Here is a 21,136-nt window from a genome sequence, read left to right as displayed (position 1 = left end):
AATTCATTTATTTAATTAATGTTCAAAAGTTACAGCTTCAGTTGAAACACTGGTGGTTTAGGTATGATAGTAGCCAACATACCAAGAAATTCATTATTTTACGATTATTTATTTATTTTAATTATGCAATTAACCAATCAATTATTGTACACCTCTCCCTGCCAATACCGTCTCTGTGCTGCATGGCGGTATTGCCGGGCGCCCCGGCAATGCCGCACTGGAGGATATGTTATTTATTTATTTGGCATTTCGATAATGGAGGATAACACTAGAGGATATGTTATTTATTTATTTGGGACAGTGTAATTTGAATGTTTCTGTACTTTTGTTTTTGTTTGTGTTGAGGTCGATAGTTGTGTTTATGGTAAAGATGATAGGTAGGTGATCTGAAGGGAGTTTTTCTCCTGTTGTCCACATGGTTGTGCTGCAAAGTTTTGGAGAACAGAACGTGATACAAAGCAACCTTCCGAGATCCTAATGATGGTGTAATCAGTATCTGAGCTCAAAATACATTGTTCTCCATGTAAACCACCATTTGGATCAAGGATGTATTTGAAATACTGATGTATTTGAGACCTTTAGAACCGTCTGCCATAATAAAAATTCTTATGGATTAGACCCCGCTCACTATTACACTGCCCCTGGATTGGCTTGGAGTGAGTGCTGTGTTAAAAATGACAAAATAGGATTTGGATTTAATCAGTGATATAGATATGCTATTGATGATAGAGAAGGCTAAAAGAGGTGGAATATCTCAAGTATGTTCGAAGAGATATGCCAAAGCTAACAACAAATATCTTCCTAATTATGATACTACAAAAGATAGTTCTTACTTGATGTATTACGATGCTAACAATTTGTATGGATGGGCAATGTCTCAATCCCGACCTTATGGAGAACTCAAATGGGTTAAAGAGAAAGATTATGAAAAAGTTTTACAGGATATCGTTATCTCTACGCAAAAAGAATTGGATAAAGCTAAAATTGGATATTATTTTGAGGTTGATTTGAAATATCCTGAAGAACTTCATAATAAACATAAAGATCTGCCTTATGCTCCTGATAAAGAAAGCCCAAGAAAAGAATGGTTCAGTGATTATCAACAATCATTTAATACAAAGGGTAAATCAACAGAAAAATTACTTACTACATTATATAATGAAGGAAATTGTTTTACATCAAAGGAACTTGAGACAATGTTTATCAGCAGGATTAAGAGTGAAGAAGATTCATAGAGTTTTAATGTTTAACCAAAGTCATTGGTTGAAAACATACATTGATTTTAATACAAAGAGAAGAACAGAGGCAAAGTCAGATTTTGAGGACTTTTATAAATTGATGAATAATGCTGTATTTGGAAAGACGATGGAAAATGTTAGGAATAGACAAAACATAACACTTGCTACATCTTGGAAACAGGCAAGAAAATTAATTAATAGACCCAATTTTCAAAGAGCAGAGGTGTTTTCAGAGAACTTTTCTGCTGTACATTTGGTTAAAGAAAGTATTGAAATGGATAAGCCTATTTATATTGGAACATCAATTCTTGACTTTTATAATAATTTGAGGAAGAAATATCAAGATGATGTCAATCTACTTTATATGGATACAGATAGTTCTATTTCGAAAATTAATACAGAAGATGTTTATTCAGATATAAAAAAAAACCAAAAAAAACAAACAAACAAAAAAAAACCCACCGTTTAGAGGCCATTTTTCCCCGCAAAGCGGGGGTTGGCCTTTTCGGGGACCGTGGTAGTTGTTGTTTTTCGGTCCCCTTTTTGAAGCAATGTTTTACGGCCGGATGCCCTTCCTGACGCCAACCCTTTTTGCCGCCTTCAACGACAAACAGGGAATTACCAGTGAACTGGTACTCAATTTGCCGACCTCGGAAGGATGACAGGCTGAGTCAACCCCCCTGGCGTTAATTCAGCGATTGACCGAGATTCGAACCCAGGATCCTAGGATCCTAAGCCGGCACCCTAGCCGCTAGCCCAACACCAGGGATCAGATATATTATTATTATTCAGATATGATTGATGATATATGATACGAGTAATTATGAGTCGGATGATAAGTTGTTTTCTTCAAAGAATAAAAAGGTTATTGGAAAGATAATGAGTGAATTTATCGGATCAAGATCAAAGGCTTATGCTTTATACTGGAAGTATATTGTTAATAATATTGAGAAGTGATAAAAAGTTGAAAGGAATAAAGAAAAATGTTATTAAAGAATCAATAAGCTTTGAAAATTATTATAACTGTTTGACCGATCAGAAAGAAGAGTATAGAAAATGAGTTCAATAAGAAGTTATAAACATCAATTTATATACAGAAGAGGTAAATAAGAAGGCGTTGAGAGCTTTTGATGAGGTTTATTTTAGAAAATGGAATTGATAGTATCCCTTATGTATATAAGTGTCAGGATAAGTATAAGTGATAAGATAATTGTTATAAGTGGTAAGTTAAGATAAACATAAGTGCTAAGATGAAAAAAAGGGATTGGGGATTTTAACGGGCTACCACCGCCTTTTTTACTGATATATAAATGATAAAACCAAGCATTGACCAGACTAAAGAGTGGAGGCATAGACAGCCTTGGTATACAAATGGAAAACATCATGAATGTGAGAAATATAAAATAAGTATTATTGAAGAAATAACAGGGGTAAGAGTAGATACAACAAATAAGCAAATAAATTTAAATACGAATAAGTTAAAGTCTCTAAGAGGCAACATCCTTGAGTGGACTGAAAACTTTAATGGTTGCCAAGAGATTTGGGGGAAAATAAGTATTGCTTCGCAATCCGCCCCCCGCGAGTGTAGTGTGGGTAGCGGCCTCGTGGACTCGAAGCTCGAGGGGGAGTAGGGCTTAACCCCCCCTCCCCCCTCAGTACGTCGATGAGCTCTAGATCCGCAACAGTATTATTGAAGAAATAACAAGGGTAAGAGTAGATAAAACAAATAAGCAAATAAATTTAAATATGAATAAGTTGGAGGCTCGAAGAGGCAACACCCTTGAGTGTACTGAAAATTTTGATGGTTCCCAAGAAATCAATGGGAAAATAATTTACTATAATCTTTAAATGATGTGTGGTTCGGGAGGGGTGTCAAATGAGGTCATTAAGAGAAGTTTATCATTTCATATTGGCTCAACAGCGATGCCGAAACCTCAAGTTAAATTCGAATGTAATATTTATCAATATTTTAGATGGTGATTCTGCTTTTAAGAAAATTAACCTCTTACCTAAAAATGAAACAAGTATTTGTTGGGTCTCTGTATGAGTATGATGAAAAATGGGGGAGGGAGGAAAGGGGGTGCAATTTTTGGTGAGCCAGAGTGCTCGTCAATAAGTTTCCTTATATTTTCCTCATTGACTTCAATGTTAAATTGTATGTGTCCGAGAACCCCCATTCTTCCTCTACTGTCATGCCAGGTAACAATGATATACTTCAGAACAGTTGCAGGGATTTACATCAAACTTGGTACAAGTATGTATAATGATGTAATAATGTGGGCGGAGGCAGATCTGGTGATGTCGAAGAGTGCCGTTTTCGTTTCATAGATACCATTCTTGTTTGGTCCTTGTCGTAGGAATACAATACCCAAGAGACAATGTCGCTTCCTCCTGTTAATCATTGTAATCGCTTCAACCATTATTGTGCTAGCCTGGCTGAAGAAAGAAGTACAATTTCGTGGTTCAGCGATCTTCCGATTTGGTACTTTCGCGATGTATTCTGGCATCTTTATCAGTCTTGGTAGTTCTGAAAACGCTCGAATACAAAGTTATGGCTTTTAAAGGTTTAAGACTTCACTCTATAGTAGCTTTTGGAGTATCATTTTGTACACAATTCTGTGGTGGCCATTTTTTTCCTATGCCATCCCTCCATATGGAGTATCACCGTTGTCCGTGATAACGATGTAATGGCCAAAATTGCTATTTTGGGGAAAATAATTCTCTAAAAAACATTTAATTGTGGTCATCCCTGACAAAGGGCTGGCAGGTAATGTACTCACCTTTGAACTTGTATTTAGTCTGCGTTCAATTCCCTAACTGCAAGCCAATCAGCCTGGTGTTTCGCAGGACGGGCGATGGAACACAAAGTATGCGTTCCCTCCGATGGAACTTCCTTTTAAACAAGCCAACCAAAATGGCTTTGTTGGTCCTTAATTGAAGGACAACCTTTAACATTCCCAAAGATCCTGTGGAGTGGAAATCTGGCAAGTAGTCGGCAGTTTTTTTGTTTGTTTTTTTTAATATACAGAATCGAGGCTCGTAAAAGAGCTAACATTTATCACACAAACAAATCAAACAGACAAACAAAGTATATAAAAAGGGGAGCGGTAGACAAGATGGGGGGGAGAAGAGGAAGCACACAAACACAACATTTGAGAGCAGGGACATCGGGAATGTGTGGGAGGGAGAGGGCTTGGGGGCAGGCGGCGTGGGAAGGGGGGGGGGGGGGGGTGGGGAGAAGTATAAACACAAGGACACCAAGGACTTCCAGGAAAGAAGTTGGTATTTCAAAAAAGTGGAATTGGGGTGAAATTAGCGGGGGTAGAAAAGATCAAGGTTTTGGATGGGGGAAGATAAGAGATGGTGGTGAACAGCTGTTTTAAAGACCTGGAGGGTGGAGTGGGATTGAAGAGAGTGAGGGAGTTTGTTCCAGAGGTGGGAGAAAAGAGGAATGAAGGAGTGAAGGTGAGCAGAGAGTCTTGATTTTGGCAGTTTAACCATAAGAGGGTTGCTGGCAGATCTTGTGCGACCTGTAGGAATATTTGGTGGACAGAGCCCAGAGAGAGCTGGGGGGGGCATGGCCGGAGAGGAGTCGGTTGTCTTCATAATATATATCCCCAGGAAGGTCTTTGGTAACCTTGCTGGTGTTGCACGTGCAGCAGGTTGACCAGACGGTTCACCTGTTTTCTTGAACGACCTTTTCAACCTGTGAAGGGTGACCTTGACACTCAGCATTTAAAATATAGACTCTGTGGGTTGGTAGCCTTTTGGGTGGGAAGAGGAAGGGTGATTTGTTCATCAATTTTTGACCAGTAACTTAAACTTCATCAGATCAATGTTTGATTCATTCAGTCTCAGTCAGTGATTATGTGACCTGATTAGTTTTGCAGTTGTTTTTATTCCGCCTCTCTCCGTGGCAGGTTCATCGTTTAGTTGTTCTCGATGAACTGGATACCATGGTTGGAATAGTCTCCTTGTCCGACATACTCCAGGCTCTGGTGCTTACCCCGGCAGGTACCATGTAGTATCTACCTTGGTGGCCATCTTTCTACCACACCGTGGAAATAACTAGGCCTGAAATGCTTTCGACTTCGATTTTTTTAAAAGACTAGTTGACCACATGACCTTCATGTCTACTGTGGATTTAATTGTTTTGAACTTTTAAGAGCATTTTCCTCTTTCACCTTTTCTTTCCAGGTATCGAGAAGAACTAGCGGGATGCACAAGCGTTTGTTTATATTTTTATTTGTGGTGCACTGACATTGATTGGAAACCGGATCCGCCTGTGCCATCTGTTCCTCGCACATCATGTTACCATTCTTTTTTTATTTTTTCTAAATACTGTCATTTTTGGTACGGCAAACCCCGTCCGGATACTTGCTGCCCGCCTTGCCACCCTCATTTTATATCCGTGTCCGCCACACATCTTGCCCCTTAGCTTGTCGATCTTTTGTTGCCTCTGGATCTCTCGCCTTGGCGTCAATACCCTCGTTTCTCCTTTTCCTCATGTGCGTGCCATAATCGTCTTCCTCGACGTGGAGAATAGCCATCTTAGTGCATTTTGCATATTTTTATACATCAATGAAAAAAAACAAGAAAAAAAAAAACAGCTGCTATGTAATAGGGACAATCTTGGATTTGTTATACGTTTAAAGTCTCACTCCCAAATCTTTACCTGAAGCAACTTCCGCAACAGGAATTAAGACGGAAAATAATAACTCGTCCATCATGTCCCCATGTGATCTTAACTTTTCTCTTGGTCATTCATTCCTCACCACATCACCTTGATACACCATGATTTTGGAATGCTGCACACCATCGCATCACACTTCGACATTTGGTCACCACTTGATCTTTCCCGTTCCCTGGAACTCACTCCTCGATTTCAAGATCTGCAAATTACGATTTCTGCCTTAACTCACGCCTCGCTGCACCGGAGCTTCACCTCATCATTTCACAATGTCACCTGGCTTCCTCACCCGATTGGTGACATAGCTTTAAACATGCTTTTTATGTATTTGACTACTTGCCAAACTTTTTGAAGAAACCTTTGTACCCCTGATTACGCTCTGAGTGCCTTGAGCTACAAGCGAGATATTTGGTTCAATGAGCAGAAGCCTCTCATTTGTGTACCAGCACACACACTGCACCATCTCATTAGAAATGCATTGTTGCCAAAATTCAGGGAATGCTTTTGGCCAAACTGTAGCAGCTAATCATCTCAGCTTAACTGGAATTAACATTTATTTGTGATGTTGATAATACATTACTGAATTTTTTTTGACTTGTTCAATAAAATGATGCTGGATATGTTGGTTTTATTTAACTGGTACACCCGTTAATTACGGGAGGGGCAGAAAGGGTCATTCCTCTTTGGGGTACATAGATTACAGTCTATCTATGGTCGGGTCTCAAGAACATTGGGTGTGTTCATTTACCAAGTTTCTTGTGGAGAGATCGCCAAGTGGTTTAAGCATTCGAGCAAGCACTGAATTCAAAACCGTTAAGGAACGGCTGGCTTGGCAAGCGCTAGCTAGCTGCTTGGTAAATGAGCACGCCCAGGCTTCCTCCCTTTCAGTTTCGTGTTAAACAGGAGCGAGTTTCAAAAGTTCGCTACGGGAAATGTCACGGTAGCGGCAGAAAGGGCCATTATTAAGCCAACATTTGTGGGTTATATAGAGTACAGTAGATCTTCGCAAAGTTCTGTAAGTAAAATTTACCTGACGCATGTCAGGATTACTCCAAATTTCTTCATTTCCTGTTATAAACAGCATTAGCGACTGTTAAAAAACCTAATCATACGTGTTTGTGGTTCATTATATTCATTACTTCTGGTAGACGCCGTTGCTCCCACGATAAACGCCATGATAAGCTATGACTCGCCGGAAAAACCCCTTGGGGGGTGGGATATTATTGGTATTAATAATGTTTTGTAATAACTAATATTACACTATTATCGTTAGTTTTGTTATTTGACACGGCCGAGGAAAAATGCCACGATAAAGCTAACTTAATATGGCTATACACCTCAACATGCAACCCCATTGACAGCAATGGCGGGGAAAACCCGCTCAGGGGAGAAAACCCCCTTGGGGAGGGGTGGGGGGGGGGGGGGGGAAATGAATGCGCTACAACCTTCATTGTGCAACCCTTCGTCATCCTGTCAAGTTTGGCGTCAAAAAATCATCACAGACAAGTGGCGTATTTTAGTATGATCTGGTCAATAGCTAGTTTTCACCACCAGCCTTGGACGGATGAACCAAACCAGCTTTAACTCCTGAGGCGATCTCCAATTTGACGGTTATGGCACGTGGGATGGAAGAACCACGAAGGCTTATTCTGAAACCCAACAACAAACTTGAACGGCACGCAGTAGAGGGTATACCTCCGCCTGGTTGTCCATATCACCCAACGGTGAAGAATCACTTACAAAAAAAAATAAAATAAATTATACTAGCTGGATCTGGATCCTCACCAAAATTGAATCGATTCTTCCTTGTTACACACACACACACAACCAGGCCAACACGTTTCGTCCATAACTTTGAGATATTTGCTATGTATCGTTTTTGGCCCCATCTCCCAATGATGAAGAATCACTTTAAAAATTCTAGTAGCCGGACCCGAATCCGGATCTTCACCAAAATCGAATCATTTCGTCCTCGTCTCATACGCTACATCTCTGCCAAATTTCTTCCGAATCCGTCCACAACTTAGATATTTTGTTCACAAACAGAGACAAAAACATAACCTCCATCCACCTTTGGTGGCGGAGGTAAAAAATATATCAATAATTATTTATAATACAATGAGGAGCGGAATGAAAATAAAGAAAATACGGCTGAGATAAAATGCTAAGGTGAGGATCCTCCACTCAAACGGTAAAGTAACAATGAAAATCCCACTCCAGCACTTAAGTGGCTCCAATAATGATCCTGTGCTGAGGTGGGCAGCTGTCGAAGCTTGCAGCCATCATGCGGGAAACCTGGCAAAATGGCGGCAACGCCACGCGTCAAAAGCGCGTGGTATCAAGGCGAGCACACAGACAGCCCTCTTTCTCCCCGGTTTTTCAAAGCTTCCAATCCTTTGTGTGGGAAAGGACAGCGCGGCCTTCGGCTCCCCACAAGCCCAGCAGCCAAAGCCTCCTCACAATCGCCACAGGCAAAGCAAAAGCTCCACGCTCTCCTCAGAAACCAAAATGTCCACCAAGCTTCTGCTTCACCAGCACATCACACAGAACAACATCCCCATTCCACACACACACCAAATAAAAATACTTCGGGTCTCTTACTCAGATGACATCACAAACATTAAAAAAGCATGCACACCCAGGCACCACAAAGAAACAACATCACCAACATACAACCTACATTAGATCAGTCAACAACTACGCCAGCTCATCTTGGGCCTCCAGACTATCAAACACGCATCTCAACACTCTGCAGATCATACAAAGCAAAGCTCTTCGCATCATCACAGGTTGCACATTAACATCCATAACACACACACACAAGTAAAAATGCTAACAAATCAAAGACCACTTCGACATGAGGTGCACAGTTGCTTGCAACAGCAAATGCCAACCCTAACAACCCATGCCACGATATGTACAACCACCCACAGGCCCCTAGATACATTAAAACTACACCACAAAGATACTACAGTGAAATCCTTCATAACATCCCCCCACCAAACAACAGAAACTACAAAACACATCCTCATCCACGTCACAATAAACAGAGTAAACAACCTGGGCCCAAACAGTATCTTAAGCAGAAAACCTCCACCCATCAATGAGACGGAGAAAGTACTCCCCCGGTCTGATCATGTTTACTTTTCACACCTTCACTGTGGACACCAACCACAACTTTTACACTACAAACAGACTCGACGACACCACTGACATCAGCAACCACTGCACACACAATGAACCATATCATGATAGACTGTGCGGTCCTGGTTTCACGTAGGCAAGAGCACAATATATTCGAGGTGAGGGATCTCTGGATCGCTCCTGCGAGATCAAGCGGCTATCTCCGTGCCGCTGGTCCGTTCAACCAGAACTGACTGGGGAAACGACAACAACACGTGACAGTTATTCGTGCCTGTTTGTGTCCTTTCTAATGTCCTTAAAAACGTTCTCCGTTTGGAATGATTGTCTGGTGGTCGAACATTTACAAACTAAAAAAAAGTATCTTGCTCTGTGCGCACGATTCCGTGCAATTCACCAAATTCAAAACAAAAGCACTGCAAGCCTGCAGATTCGTGTTCTAGTGTTCTACAGTCACGAGAAAAAGTAAGTACACCCCATGTAAAGTTTTGACTTTTTCAACATATTTCAACATACAGCTATTTGATCTTCATTTCAACAATATTGATAGATAAAGGTGATATAATATAACAAATATCATGAAACATTTACATTTTGTAGCCCATTGTATAATTTAAATAAACATAAATGCAAATTTCGCATGTGGAAAAAGTAAGTACACCCCTACCTTTATCACGACTTCAAATACCTAAAATTAGAATCAGGTGCACCAGCTCAGGTGCAAATGATAACATCGTTAGAGAGGATCTTGGAGGAACCTGTCATATTTAAACCTGACATTTCGTTTGGTTTGCTCTTTGCTGTTGAAGTGTGCGGCGTCACCATGCCTAGATCAAAAGAGCTCTCTGAGGCCTTCAGAAAGAAGGTTTATAGATGCCTACGAGTCTGGGAAGGGATTTAAAAAGATGTCCAAACAATTTGAAATCAATCATTCGACTGCCCAGAAGATCATCTACAAGTGGAGAAGATTCCAAACAACTGCCAACTTGTTCAGGCTAGGCCAGTTCAGCCCGAGAGCAGACCGCAAGATGCTGAAACAAGTCTCAAAGAAACCCAGAATGTCATCACGGGACCTACAGGTAGCTCTTGCCACTGTTGATGTCAAAGTGCACGAGTCTACCATTAGAAAGGCTGCACAAATTTGATCTACATGGAGGTGTGCCAGGAGGAAACCTTTGCTGTCCAGAAAGAACATCAGGGCAAGACTAAAGTTTGCCAATGAACACCGAGGCAAAGACCAGCACTTCTGGAACAATGTGCTCTGGACAGATGAGTTAAAGGTAGAGCTATTTGCTCACAGTACCAGAAGACATGTTTGGCGAAAACTAAAGACAGCATTTGACCACAAGAACCTGATACCAGCTGTAAAGCACGGTGGTGGAAATATTAGGGTTTGGGGCAGCTTTGCTGCATCAGGGCCTGGGCAGCTCACCATCATAGAATCCACTATAAATTCTTCATTGTACCAGAGGGTGCTTGAGGAAAATGTGAGCCCATCTGTCGGGAAGTTGAAGCTCAACCGAAGGTGGACCTTGCAACATGACAATGACCCTAAACATACCAGTAAATCCACCAAGGAATGGCTGAAAAGAAAGAAATGAAGGGTTCTGGAATGGCCAAGTCAAAGCCCAGATCAAAATCCGATCGAGATGTTGTGGGGGGATTTGAAACGAGCTGTGCATGCAAGAAACCCCTCAAACATCGCCCAGCTGAAAGAATTCTGCATGGAGGAGTGGGCAATGATTTCTCCCAGTAGATGTCAGAGACTGGTAGACAGTTATAAGAAATGCCGACTTGAGGTTGTTTCTGCCAAAGGGGGCAATACCACCTATTAGAGCCAAGGGTGTACTTACTTTTTCCACATGCGAAATTTGCATTTATGTTTATTTAAATTATACGATGGACTACAAAATGTAAATGTTTCATGATATTTGTTATATTATATCACCTTTATCTATCAATATTGTTGAAATATGTTGAAAAAGTCAAAACTTTACATGGGGTGTACTTACTTTTTCACGTGACTGTAGTGTTTAAAATATAAAATTTAATTGAAATCAAGTAGTTCCTGTCATTCCTGAGGTAATGATGAAACCAGGAAAGGGATGCGGCTCCAGCTCCACCGAGGCAGCCATGGACGATTCCAAACACTGGGTACAGTGTACTGCTACGTTGTCAGTTATACCAGCATTAACTGAGGCCCATGTGATTTCAGGCCTTGCCATCCCCACTGTCATCCTGAAATAAGTTATAGATCTGCTGGCTGCAGCCCATTGTTTTGGAAACAAAACTAGAAATTATACAATTTGAAGCAAGTTTGCTGATGGATATGCCCGCACCCTCGCAGGAAACAGTTTCAAAGTGTCCATGATGTTTGAGCCATTGAATCGATTCATCCCTGCATGACAGTCCATACTCGTGGCACATTTGCTCGAAATACCTTAAATGGTAGTTCCAAGTTATCTCCTCTGAGGATTTTGACCTCGGAAGTTGAAACTTTCAGGTGTTACTCGGGCCACTGGTGTGTTTTCTGAAGCTTATTTTTATTCCGTCAAGTAAAAAAAATGTTTTTTTCCCCCATATTGACATTTAAAAAAACCTTTTTGGGGTGGATAGGTGAGGTGCAGATGGAATTATCAAAGCTATATAACCACGACGCACATCAGCAGTACGCATGGTTTTCCTTAATCTACGCAAGCCGGGTTATTTTTTATTTTCTGGAGTGATCGAGGAAGTGCTCTGTTGCCTATACACTACCCAAATAAAGGGATGCGTCAGAAGAATGTTGCATGCTTGGATCAAGATATCTCAAGGTGGGAAATCTGTATATATATATATATATAAATATATATATATATAAATAAATATATATAAATAAATATAAATAAATATATATATAAATATATATATATATATAAATATAAATATAAATATATAAATATAATGTATAATATCTATCTATAATTCCAGTAATCTCTGTCTGTCTGTCTGTACGTTTGTCTGTGACCGCTGTTTCTCGACAACCACGGGTCCGATATACTTTTAACTTGCCAGGTATATTGCTGGGGACCCGAGGATGTGCCTTTTCAAGGTTTGAAATTAATCGGACAATTACTTACCGAGCTATGTCCAAAAAACGATTCAACCAATCAGAGAGCAGCGAACGATCGCGTGTGCCGAACGTGGCGGACACACTCTGCCTCGGATGGCACATTTGAGAGCGTATTCATTTATTTCACGTTTGCAAACTATGTTGGCGTTAAACTATGTTTTACAACTAATAAAAACGAATTTGCGATTCATTCGCTTTCCTGCGCGTTTGTGCACGCGATGGCGATTTCTTTACCAAACTCCGGAAGCCGTTCGCTTTGGACCAAACCATTGCATGTAAATAGAGGGGGGGGATTGTCACCACTCGCAAGCCGTTCGCTTTGGACCAAACCATTTCATGTAAATAGAGGGGGGGGATATAATTTTAGATATAGATATAGTACGGGCATGCCCTAGTATATATAATGGAGCTATGGCATATGTATGTATGTAACGGAAATAGCACCTTCTGGTGGTGGTGTGTGTGCTGACATTTGTGGTGTCCCAGAAAGAAGTACAACTTTGGAAATATGAACCACTTTAAATTACCCACTGAAGTTGGACCGACGGGAATTAATAACCACGAGGATAATTATATTAACTCCCCCCACTCTCCCCCGGGCCACTCCTTTCGAGAGCGGATGCTTCTCGTGTAAATAAAAACAAAATGACCAACCACAGTGGAATAAACTTTATTTGTTATTTAAACAGATGTACAAAACATTTTCAAGAATGTACATATTTAAATGATTACACAGACCAACAAGCTCGAACGATTGAGCAGAAAAATGAGCAAGTGCTCTCCAGGGTGATGAAAGCCAAATCCAACTAACGAAACAGTAAACAACACCGCCCGTTTCATCCCCCTTGGTACCGATTAGTTTTTGAAAAGGTACATTTTGAAAATTGTGAATTGCAGAGTCAACGGGTTCCTGGCAAATGCGTTATTCGACATGACACAAAGATGAACATTTTACACCGGAAAACGCTAACTGCACATTGGGGCTGGGAAAGGTGGGCGTCAGGAGAGATATGAAAAATCCTACAAGATGGGACATGGGGAGACATTATGGGAATTTAGTGTTGAAGAAGTTGAAGCAAAAAACAGATGAAGATTCTGTACTTTTACAGTTTATCAATTTTTAAAAGCCAAATGAAGGGATGTGAAAGTGGTCGTTTACTCACCAAGTCTTCCTCCATGGCCTCTTCTTCATCATCTTTTGCACTTTCCTCATCGTTTTCACCAGACACGGAGTCAACGTCCATCTCAAATGCCAGTGGAGTCTGCGGCACGGTGGTGTGTTTGAGCTCTTCTGTCGCAGGTCTTCTGCGACGCAGCACGTATTTTGCTCGTCTCTTGATCCTTCAACATAAAATACACAACGCGACGAGGGGTAAAGCTTTCGGTCGTGCTATGAATCGACAAGTTACATTTCCGGAAATGTTGCTGGATGTTGACAAGACAGCAAAGAATAATCACATTAAAATATTAGCATTTATTTGAGTACTTCTCCCAGCATTTGGGGGGTAATTATTCCAAAAGAGATTACAAGCTTGGGAGCCTCGGTGGTGCACGTTTGTCTGCACTGTCGCTGATGACTCGTAAACTAGTGATGAAACCGGTACAGTGGCTGAGGTGGTGTATGGCATTGGCATTCTCATGTACATTGCCTATCAAAAGCCTACACCCCCTTTCAAAAATTTCACCTTTTGTTGCATTATAGCCTGGAATTAAATCAGACTTTTCCCACCTTTATTTACACATGGCACCTACAACTTCCAAGTGAAAAAACAAATGATACAAATTTCAGAAAATTAAGTAAAATTACAAAACTAAAATATCTTTGTTGGATAAGTGTCCACACCCCTTATAATAGCAATTGTAAATTCGCTCAGGTGTAACCAGTCACCTTCAAAATCACACACCAAGTTAATAGTCCTCCACCTGTGTTAAATTGTAGTGATTCTGATTATTTCAGAATAAAATCAGCTGTTCCTGTCGGCTTCCTCTACTGGTATGCAAACAAATTTCGGAGATTCTGAAGCCATGTGGCAAAAAGTTTTGTGGTCTGAAGAAACAAAGATGGGAGTTTTTGGCCTAAATGCAAAATGTTACATTTGGCGCAAACCCAACACAGCACATCACCCATCGCCCACCCATCACCAAACATCAAAACACCATCCTTACTGTGAAGCATGGCGGTGGCAGCATCATGTTATGGGGATGTTTCTCATCAGCAGGGACTGGGGCACTTGTCAGGATAGAAGGGAAAATGGATGAAGCAAAATACAGAAAACCCTAGAGGAAAACCTGCTGCCCTTTGCAAGAAAGATGAAATTGGGACGGAAGTTCACCTTTCAACGTGACAACAACCCGGAGCACACAGCGAAAGCTACACTGGAGTGGCTAAGGAACAAAAAGATAAATGTCCTCGAGTGGCCCAGTCAGAGCCCTGACATAAATCCAATTGAAAATATGTAACACGACTTGAAGATTGCTGTCCATCAATGATGCCCACACAACCTGAACAGTTTTGTACAGAAGAATGGGCAAATATTGCCCAATCAAGGTGTGCAAAGTTGGTGGAGACTGATCCCAACAGACTCACAGCTGTAATTCCTGTCAAAGGTGTTTCTAGCAAGTATTAACTCAGGGAGGACCCAGGGGGTGGGGTCGGGCGAGGTGGACACTTACCCAACAGATATTCTAGTTTTGTACTTTCAATAAATTTTCTGGAATTTGTAAAATTTGTTTTTCACTTGGAAGTTGTGGGTTACGGTGTGTAAACAAGGTGGAAAAAGGCTGAGGTGATGCATTTTAATTCCAGGCTACTAGGAAACAAAAGGTGACAATTTTGAAAGGGGGTGTAGCTGTACATTTTCTATAAATAAGCACTATGTTCTACTATGAGTGTCTGCAGCTGTAGAGGAACCTGGGTTGGGTTTGAAACAGCAAAGGGTTTACCTTGTGTAGCTTTCTGCAGCGTTCTTTGGCTAGGAGAGCATGGGGGGGGGGGGGGGGGGGAGGGGGGGGGGTTTATCTATAATAATAAATGTCAGCGTGTATCCTCCACAACTCTAAAACCATGAAACCTAGTGGCCCAAAATTTTGCATGCATTTTTAGGGAACTCCAAGGGAGTGAATGAATGAAAACTGGGTGTTTGGGTCAAATTAACCACCCCTTTTAAAGACAGCGGCTTGAAAAAACAGGCTTACCCTTGATCAGCCCATATTCACCTCAGGGGTTTTACACTGGCATTTTTTTTTTTTTTTTTTTTTTTTTTTTTTTGTATACAAGATCGAGGCTCGTGAAAGAGCGAATATTAATCACACAGAAAGACAAACCGACACATAAAACATATAACATAGGGAGCGGTAGACAAGATGGGGAGAGAGGGGGAAGGACACAAACACAACATTTGAGAGCAGGGACCGAGAGACATGGAGACATCGAGAGATCTGAGAGAGGGCGAGGGCTTTGGGGGGGGGGGGGGGGGCGTGGGAAGGGGGCGGTGGGAGAGGTATAAAACATATGGACACTATCCAGGACTTCCAGGAAAGAAGTTGGAATTTCAAACAAGGTGGATCTGGGGTGAATTAGCGGGGGTAGAAAAGATCAAGGTTTTGGATGGGGGAAGATAAGAGATGGTGGTGAACAGCTGTTTTAAAGGAGGAGGGGATAAAGGAGGAGGGGAGGAGGAGGGGATTTGTTCAAAAAGCAATCACAATCTGCCATTTCGTTAAACTCAAAGCCTTGGCGATTTCCCACAACCTCACGGAATAATTAATGTACTGTATATAATCAAAATCTGTCTTCAGATGTTGAGCTGGTTTCCTAAATAACTCAATATCTCGAGTGAAATCTGACTTTTAAGAAATCACCGATTCTTGTAACTAAGCATATTTACTTCAAGCAAGCAAGGCTGTGATCCCACCTTCTGGAGGGTGGAAGGTGGTGGGAGTGAGAGGATACTGTAAATCACCTCATCACTGGCAAAATGGCTGCTCTGACAGGTGCCCTTCAAATTATTTACTTTGTTTAAACCTATTGAGCCCTTTAAGTCAACACCGAACCAACCTGATTTCAAAATCGTTCTCATCGTCTGGGGAGTCCATGTCCTTTTGGTATCCGTTTCTCATGACAGTTGATGTGAGGTTGGGCACGAACTGGGAAGCCTCGGCAGATTCTTGGTGGTTGTCTTGTTGTGGCTGTTTATTTCCAACCACAGACAGTTCAGCTACTCGCCCTTCACCTTTGGGATTCAGTGATGCTTTGTAAACTTTGAAAGGTCTCCATTCTAGCCCCTGGCCAGGGGAAGGCACCAGGTGTTCTGTGTAGGCCAGGCTTTTAGATGGGGAGACAAAAGTAATGAATACACATTGTATATGCCATCTGCAAAACGAGGGTGCATATTCATCCTTCTCTGCAGAAGTTGAGACTTGTGGAAGGGCTATACGAAGGAGGGCAAATGCACAAATTGCCTGAAGGAAATGGGAAGACAAGATTCAGGATGTCATGTGAAGGAAAGTGGTCAGGAGGAAAAGGGTTAGGGCTCTGTGAATGAAATAACTCAGGAGTTTGTGTTATTGACCTCTGTGAATGAATCTTTAACAAAAGCTTAATAAAAGGAGCAACATAAGGAACAACAAAAGGAGCAACATAAAAATAAATAAAGAAAACCATTGTTAAGGATGCCATTAGATTTGCCTTAACACTGATTTCTTACTCAATCCCTCATTCAATTTTCCACATAGACACTCACACCACGGCCTTATCCTCGGGAAGCAACTTGCTGGAAAATTCCGTGAGCAATTCCAGGAAGTGAAGAGTCTTCGGCGCCTCGTTTTGGTGGTTTTCAAGAGCAAACTGTAAGCCCTCCCTTGGGGAAGATGTGGGGTAGTGAGAGTACTGTGACAAAAGCCCAGTGGATACAATTAGCAGCCAACGATGCAAGAACACGTGTACATACTTATGTAAACGAGCGATGGCATAGCGGGATTTTCGAAGATCAAAACCAAAGGTAGCAGCGAGACGCCGAGCAACCTCTCGAAGATGTGAAAGTTCTAGTTTCTGAGACTCTGACTCCTCAATTGCTTCTGTGAAAAGCTGATATGGGGGAAGTGTAGGTTAGAAGGACCAAAAATAAGATTTATTGCAAGGGTATTGGACATAGTATCAACTCATCAGTATTGGAGTTAGTATTCTCCAGCCAATAGTTTTTTTGTTTTTTTTTACAGAATGGACATACAAGATACAAAGCTCACATGTTGGGGAGAGTAAACTTGTTAATGGCGTGTTGCATTTGCTGTACTTGTGGAAAAGAGAGGGATGTGGTGTATGACAAGGGTCCCATGTGCACAATGTACGAAGATAGCGAGGTGTTATAAAGATACAACAACAAACAACAACAAAAGGTGACAACAACAAACAACAACATGCATTTTAAGGCCATTTTCCCTGCTAGAGCGGGGTTAACCTTGCGGTCCCCATGACAATCTTCTCCATCTTACCCTATTTTCTGCATCTCTCCTTGTTAACCCCATTGCCCGCATTTCTTCTTCCACCACCTTTAGCTAAGTCTTTCTCGGTTCGCCCCGTCCTCTACTTCCTTCCACATTCATTTCCATCACTATTCTCAACCAGTCACTTTTATCCTTCCTCAACACATGACCAAACCATCTCAACCTGTTTCTCTTCACAGCATCCATCACAGGCTCTATTCCCATCATCTTTCGCAATTCATCATTTGTCTTCCTCTCTCTCAACGATACTCCGCACATCCACCGAACCATTCGCATTTCCACCCTTTTCAGCCTTCGTTGCTGCTCTACGTTCATTACCCATGTCTCGCTCCCATAAATCATAACACTTCTCACACATGCAGCATACACCTTTCCCTTCAGCTTCAACGACACTCCCCTCCCCGTCAGCACGACACTCAGTTCCAAAACTTCTTCCATGCACATCTCACTGTAGGAACCGTTGCCGAGTCTGATCCACCTTCTCCATTCAGCATGCCTCCTATGGAGGAAAATGTGTTCACACCTTCCAGCTTCACGCAGTCTCCAAGATCCAACTCAACATTTCCTCCATCTGCAGCTCCCTCTGTGCACACCTTACACTTGAATGTAGCTGCCACACTGGTAAGTGACCCTCTCAGACCACTACATTTTTGATGAACCCACTCAGAGCACATTGTACATTGAATGGAGTTCACTCCGACACCCTTCCTGCACACAGCACACGGCCACTTCCCATGACAGTGGTCATGCTGTACCACTTGCCATCACCTTCGTCTTTCCGATATTCACCTTCAGACCTTTTGTCTCCATACATTCTTTCCACTTGTTCATCTTCTCCTTCAGTCCATCCATACTTTCTGCAATCAAAACAGATCATCTGCATACAACAACTCCCACGGTAAACCCTCCTTTACATTCCGAGCCAGCACCTCCATCACAGCTACACATAGTAGTGGACTTAGTACCGACCCCTGATGCACTCCCACCTTCACCTCAAACTCACCACTGTTCCCGTCCTTCGTCCTTACAGCTGTGCGCGCTCTTTCGTACATTGCCATCACTACTCTGATCAACCATTCCTCCACTCCTAACTTCATCAATGCCCAAGTCACTACTTCACGTGGAACCCGATCGAATGCTTTCTCAGATCAACAAACCCAAGAAACAACTTCTTGAACTTCTTCCCAAGAAACAACTGACAGGACAATATAAAACAAATTAGGATGGATCATTATGTGTGAGAGAAAGAAAGGGCTGTGGTTACTCAAGAGGCCTGCAGTCTTAAAACAATCAAAATGGTATTTCGCAACCGGGGCCTTAGCTTGTGTGTGCATACCTGTTTAAGGCTCAGGCAGATTGTACGAGCGCAATCATCAAGGTTCAACAAGCGAGCACGGCTCAGGCCCTCCTTCATCAAGTCTCCATAATCATGAAAGAACTGGGAAACGACGGAGGGCATGGGATAGCATTGCACAGCACATCGCAAGTGTAATTTATAGAGGCAGAAACTGTATTGCAAATAGCTCACAGGTGCACAGGAGAACAAAAGGTAGTTACATAAAAACTGCATGTGTGTTGAAAAGGTAATAAAATAAGGTGCATTGGTGAAAACAGCTACGTGGATGTGGTGTTCCAATCCCCCCCCTAACTAACGGAATCTTTTCCTCCTCTCCATGTCAACGCTGGAGTGGCTTAATTAAGGCAGTCAGTGTTCTGGGCCCAGTCCGATTCCTAATGTCCATCAACAATATCCCTGACTCTCGAAAATCCTCTTTATACATTTGCTGATGACTAAACACTCTGCCATGGCATCCCTCATCCTTCAGACAGAGCAGGATCCTCCTCCCTCTCTTCAGACCTTGACAAAATCACAAGCTGTTAATATACTTGGAATAAGTCTTTCAAACCTGTCAAATCACACACACTCTGTCCAAAAGGACTGCATGGCAAAACCCCCAATCACCCCCCCCCCCCCCCCCCCCCCCCCCCCCAAATCTACTTTTTCTCCTGGATCAATCAAACTCCAGGGTCTCACTATCAGCCATGATCTTTCTTAGACAAACCACAATTCAAAGTTGGCCTCCAAAGCTAAACGCCGACTTGGCATCCTTCATCATACAAAGCCCTTCCTTGGCACACCTGAACTCCGATCCACCCTCAAGGCCTTCATCCGCAGCTTGATGGAATACTGCTCTCCCCTCTGGGCTGGCTCCCCTGCCACAAATCTTGCTCACCTTGAAGCAATGGAAACCAAGGCCTTTAACCAGAGAATGCATGGTCCGGGTTCCCCAAAGAATGCCTTCGAGCCATGCATCCTAGGGTTAGGATTATTGGAATCTCCCACAATGAAGCCGAGTCTATGGGCCTATCGCTTCGCCATCGCAGACAGGTTGGTAGTCCCTCTGTCTTCTACCGCCTCATTTCTGGTCTTGCACCTTCTGCTCTTTCCATGCTTTATCTCCTTCTCCCTCCAGGTTTCTGCAGGGTGCACATGGTCCACCATAAACCCCCTTCTACCTGAAACTACCAAAATCCAGGACCACTGCTCACCTCCACTCATTTGTTCCTCTTATTCCCCACCCGTGGAAGAAACTTCCACATTTTCTTCATTCTCATTCTTCCCTCCAGGTCTTCAAGACAGCTGTTCACCACCACCGCAGATCATCCCCAAGTCAAAACCATGATCTTGTCTTCCCTCATTAACCCCTATCCCCTAAGCCCACTTCTTTCCACATTTCCATTTTTCTTCGAAAGTTTGTTTCAGTATTCATCTTGTCCACCCCGTGTCCGCCCCTTATTCATCTACCTCCGTCTATGTTGGCCCTGCTGTTGGTGTGTCCCCTCTCCCTTTTCCATACTTGCGACTTCCCTAAGCTCTATTATATGGTCCTTTTCTCAATTTAACATCACCATTTCATGCAGAACACTTGTTTGCCTCCTTCCCATTTTCACCTGAGCTTTGGTGCGAGAACCCACCCTACGCCCAAGCACTTACCTTTTACCTGCAACTCCTATCCTCATGCTATAATTTAGCCATGCATTCTTATTCTCCTTCGACCCCCTCTACCTTCCCATGTGTATGTAATAGGTAAATGGCTCTGCAGCCAAATAGTAACTAAAGCAAAGTTGCATGTTCATTTCAAGCAAATTTATCCATACTCAAACAATGCATAACCAGGAAAAGGTTCCAATACAAGACAAGGCGGCAGCAGAGCCACACCGGCAAGGCCTATTGGTAACCACAGACGTCTTACTTTGACGTAGTGCTTGAAGACTCCAGCAGTGCTGGCCAGTGGTAATATTCCCGCCAGGGCCAAGCGTAAATACATAGCGAGAAAGCGACGGCGCTTATAAAGCTCAGCTACGCGCTCGTTATCGACATCCTCTTCATCTGAAACACACAAAACACTTAGCAATGTTTTATCCACCGACATCAACCTCTTCCGCTCCCCC

At 42.3% G+C, this 21,136-nt stretch overlaps 2 protein-coding genes across 22 annotated transcripts in view; one reads left to right on the top strand and one right to left on the bottom strand.

The window, feature by feature from the left end:
* Positions 1-6,548, top strand: part of LOC137433876 (5'-AMP-activated protein kinase subunit gamma-2) — a 216,020-nt gene extending 209,472 nt beyond the window's left edge. For all 21 annotated transcript variants that reach the window (XM_078785988.1, XM_078785991.1, XM_068126309.2 and 18 more), the window contains 2 exons: positions 5,159-5,252; positions 5,436-6,548. In XM_078785988.1, the coding sequence (XP_078642114.1) occupies positions 5,159-5,252; positions 5,436-5,452 (111 nt within the window). In that variant the 3' untranslated portion in view covers positions 5,453-6,548. The remainder of the gene's footprint in view (positions 1-5,158; positions 5,253-5,435) is intronic.
* A 6,287-nt stretch (positions 6,549-12,835) lies between these two features.
* LOC137433877 (cohesin subunit SA-1) overlaps positions 12,836-21,136 on the bottom strand; it is a 68,455-nt gene continuing 60,154 nt past the window's right edge. Inside the window, exons 25-31 of the mRNA XM_068126316.2 lie at positions 20,938-21,074; positions 19,020-19,121; positions 17,131-17,267; positions 16,924-17,040; positions 16,239-16,505; positions 13,345-13,522; positions 12,836-13,201 (exon numbers count right to left, since the gene is read on the bottom strand). Coding sequence (XP_067982417.2) covers positions 13,181-13,201; positions 13,345-13,522; positions 16,239-16,505; positions 16,924-17,040; positions 17,131-17,267; positions 19,020-19,121; positions 20,938-21,074 — 959 coding nt within the window. The 3' untranslated portion in view covers positions 12,836-13,180. The remainder of the gene's footprint in view (positions 13,202-13,344; positions 13,523-16,238; positions 16,506-16,923; positions 17,041-17,130; positions 17,268-19,019; positions 19,122-20,937; positions 21,075-21,136) is intronic.

The sequence above is a fragment of the Myxine glutinosa genome, chromosome 10 (assembly GCF_964187855.1).
Source record: "Myxine glutinosa chromosome 10, kmMyxGlut1.1, whole genome shotgun sequence".
Classification (NCBI taxonomy): Eukaryota; Metazoa; Chordata; class Myxini; order Myxiniformes; family Myxinidae; genus Myxine; species Myxine glutinosa.
The sequence above is the reverse complement of the archived record's forward strand: the minus strand, read 5'-3'. Positions and strand labels throughout refer to the sequence as shown.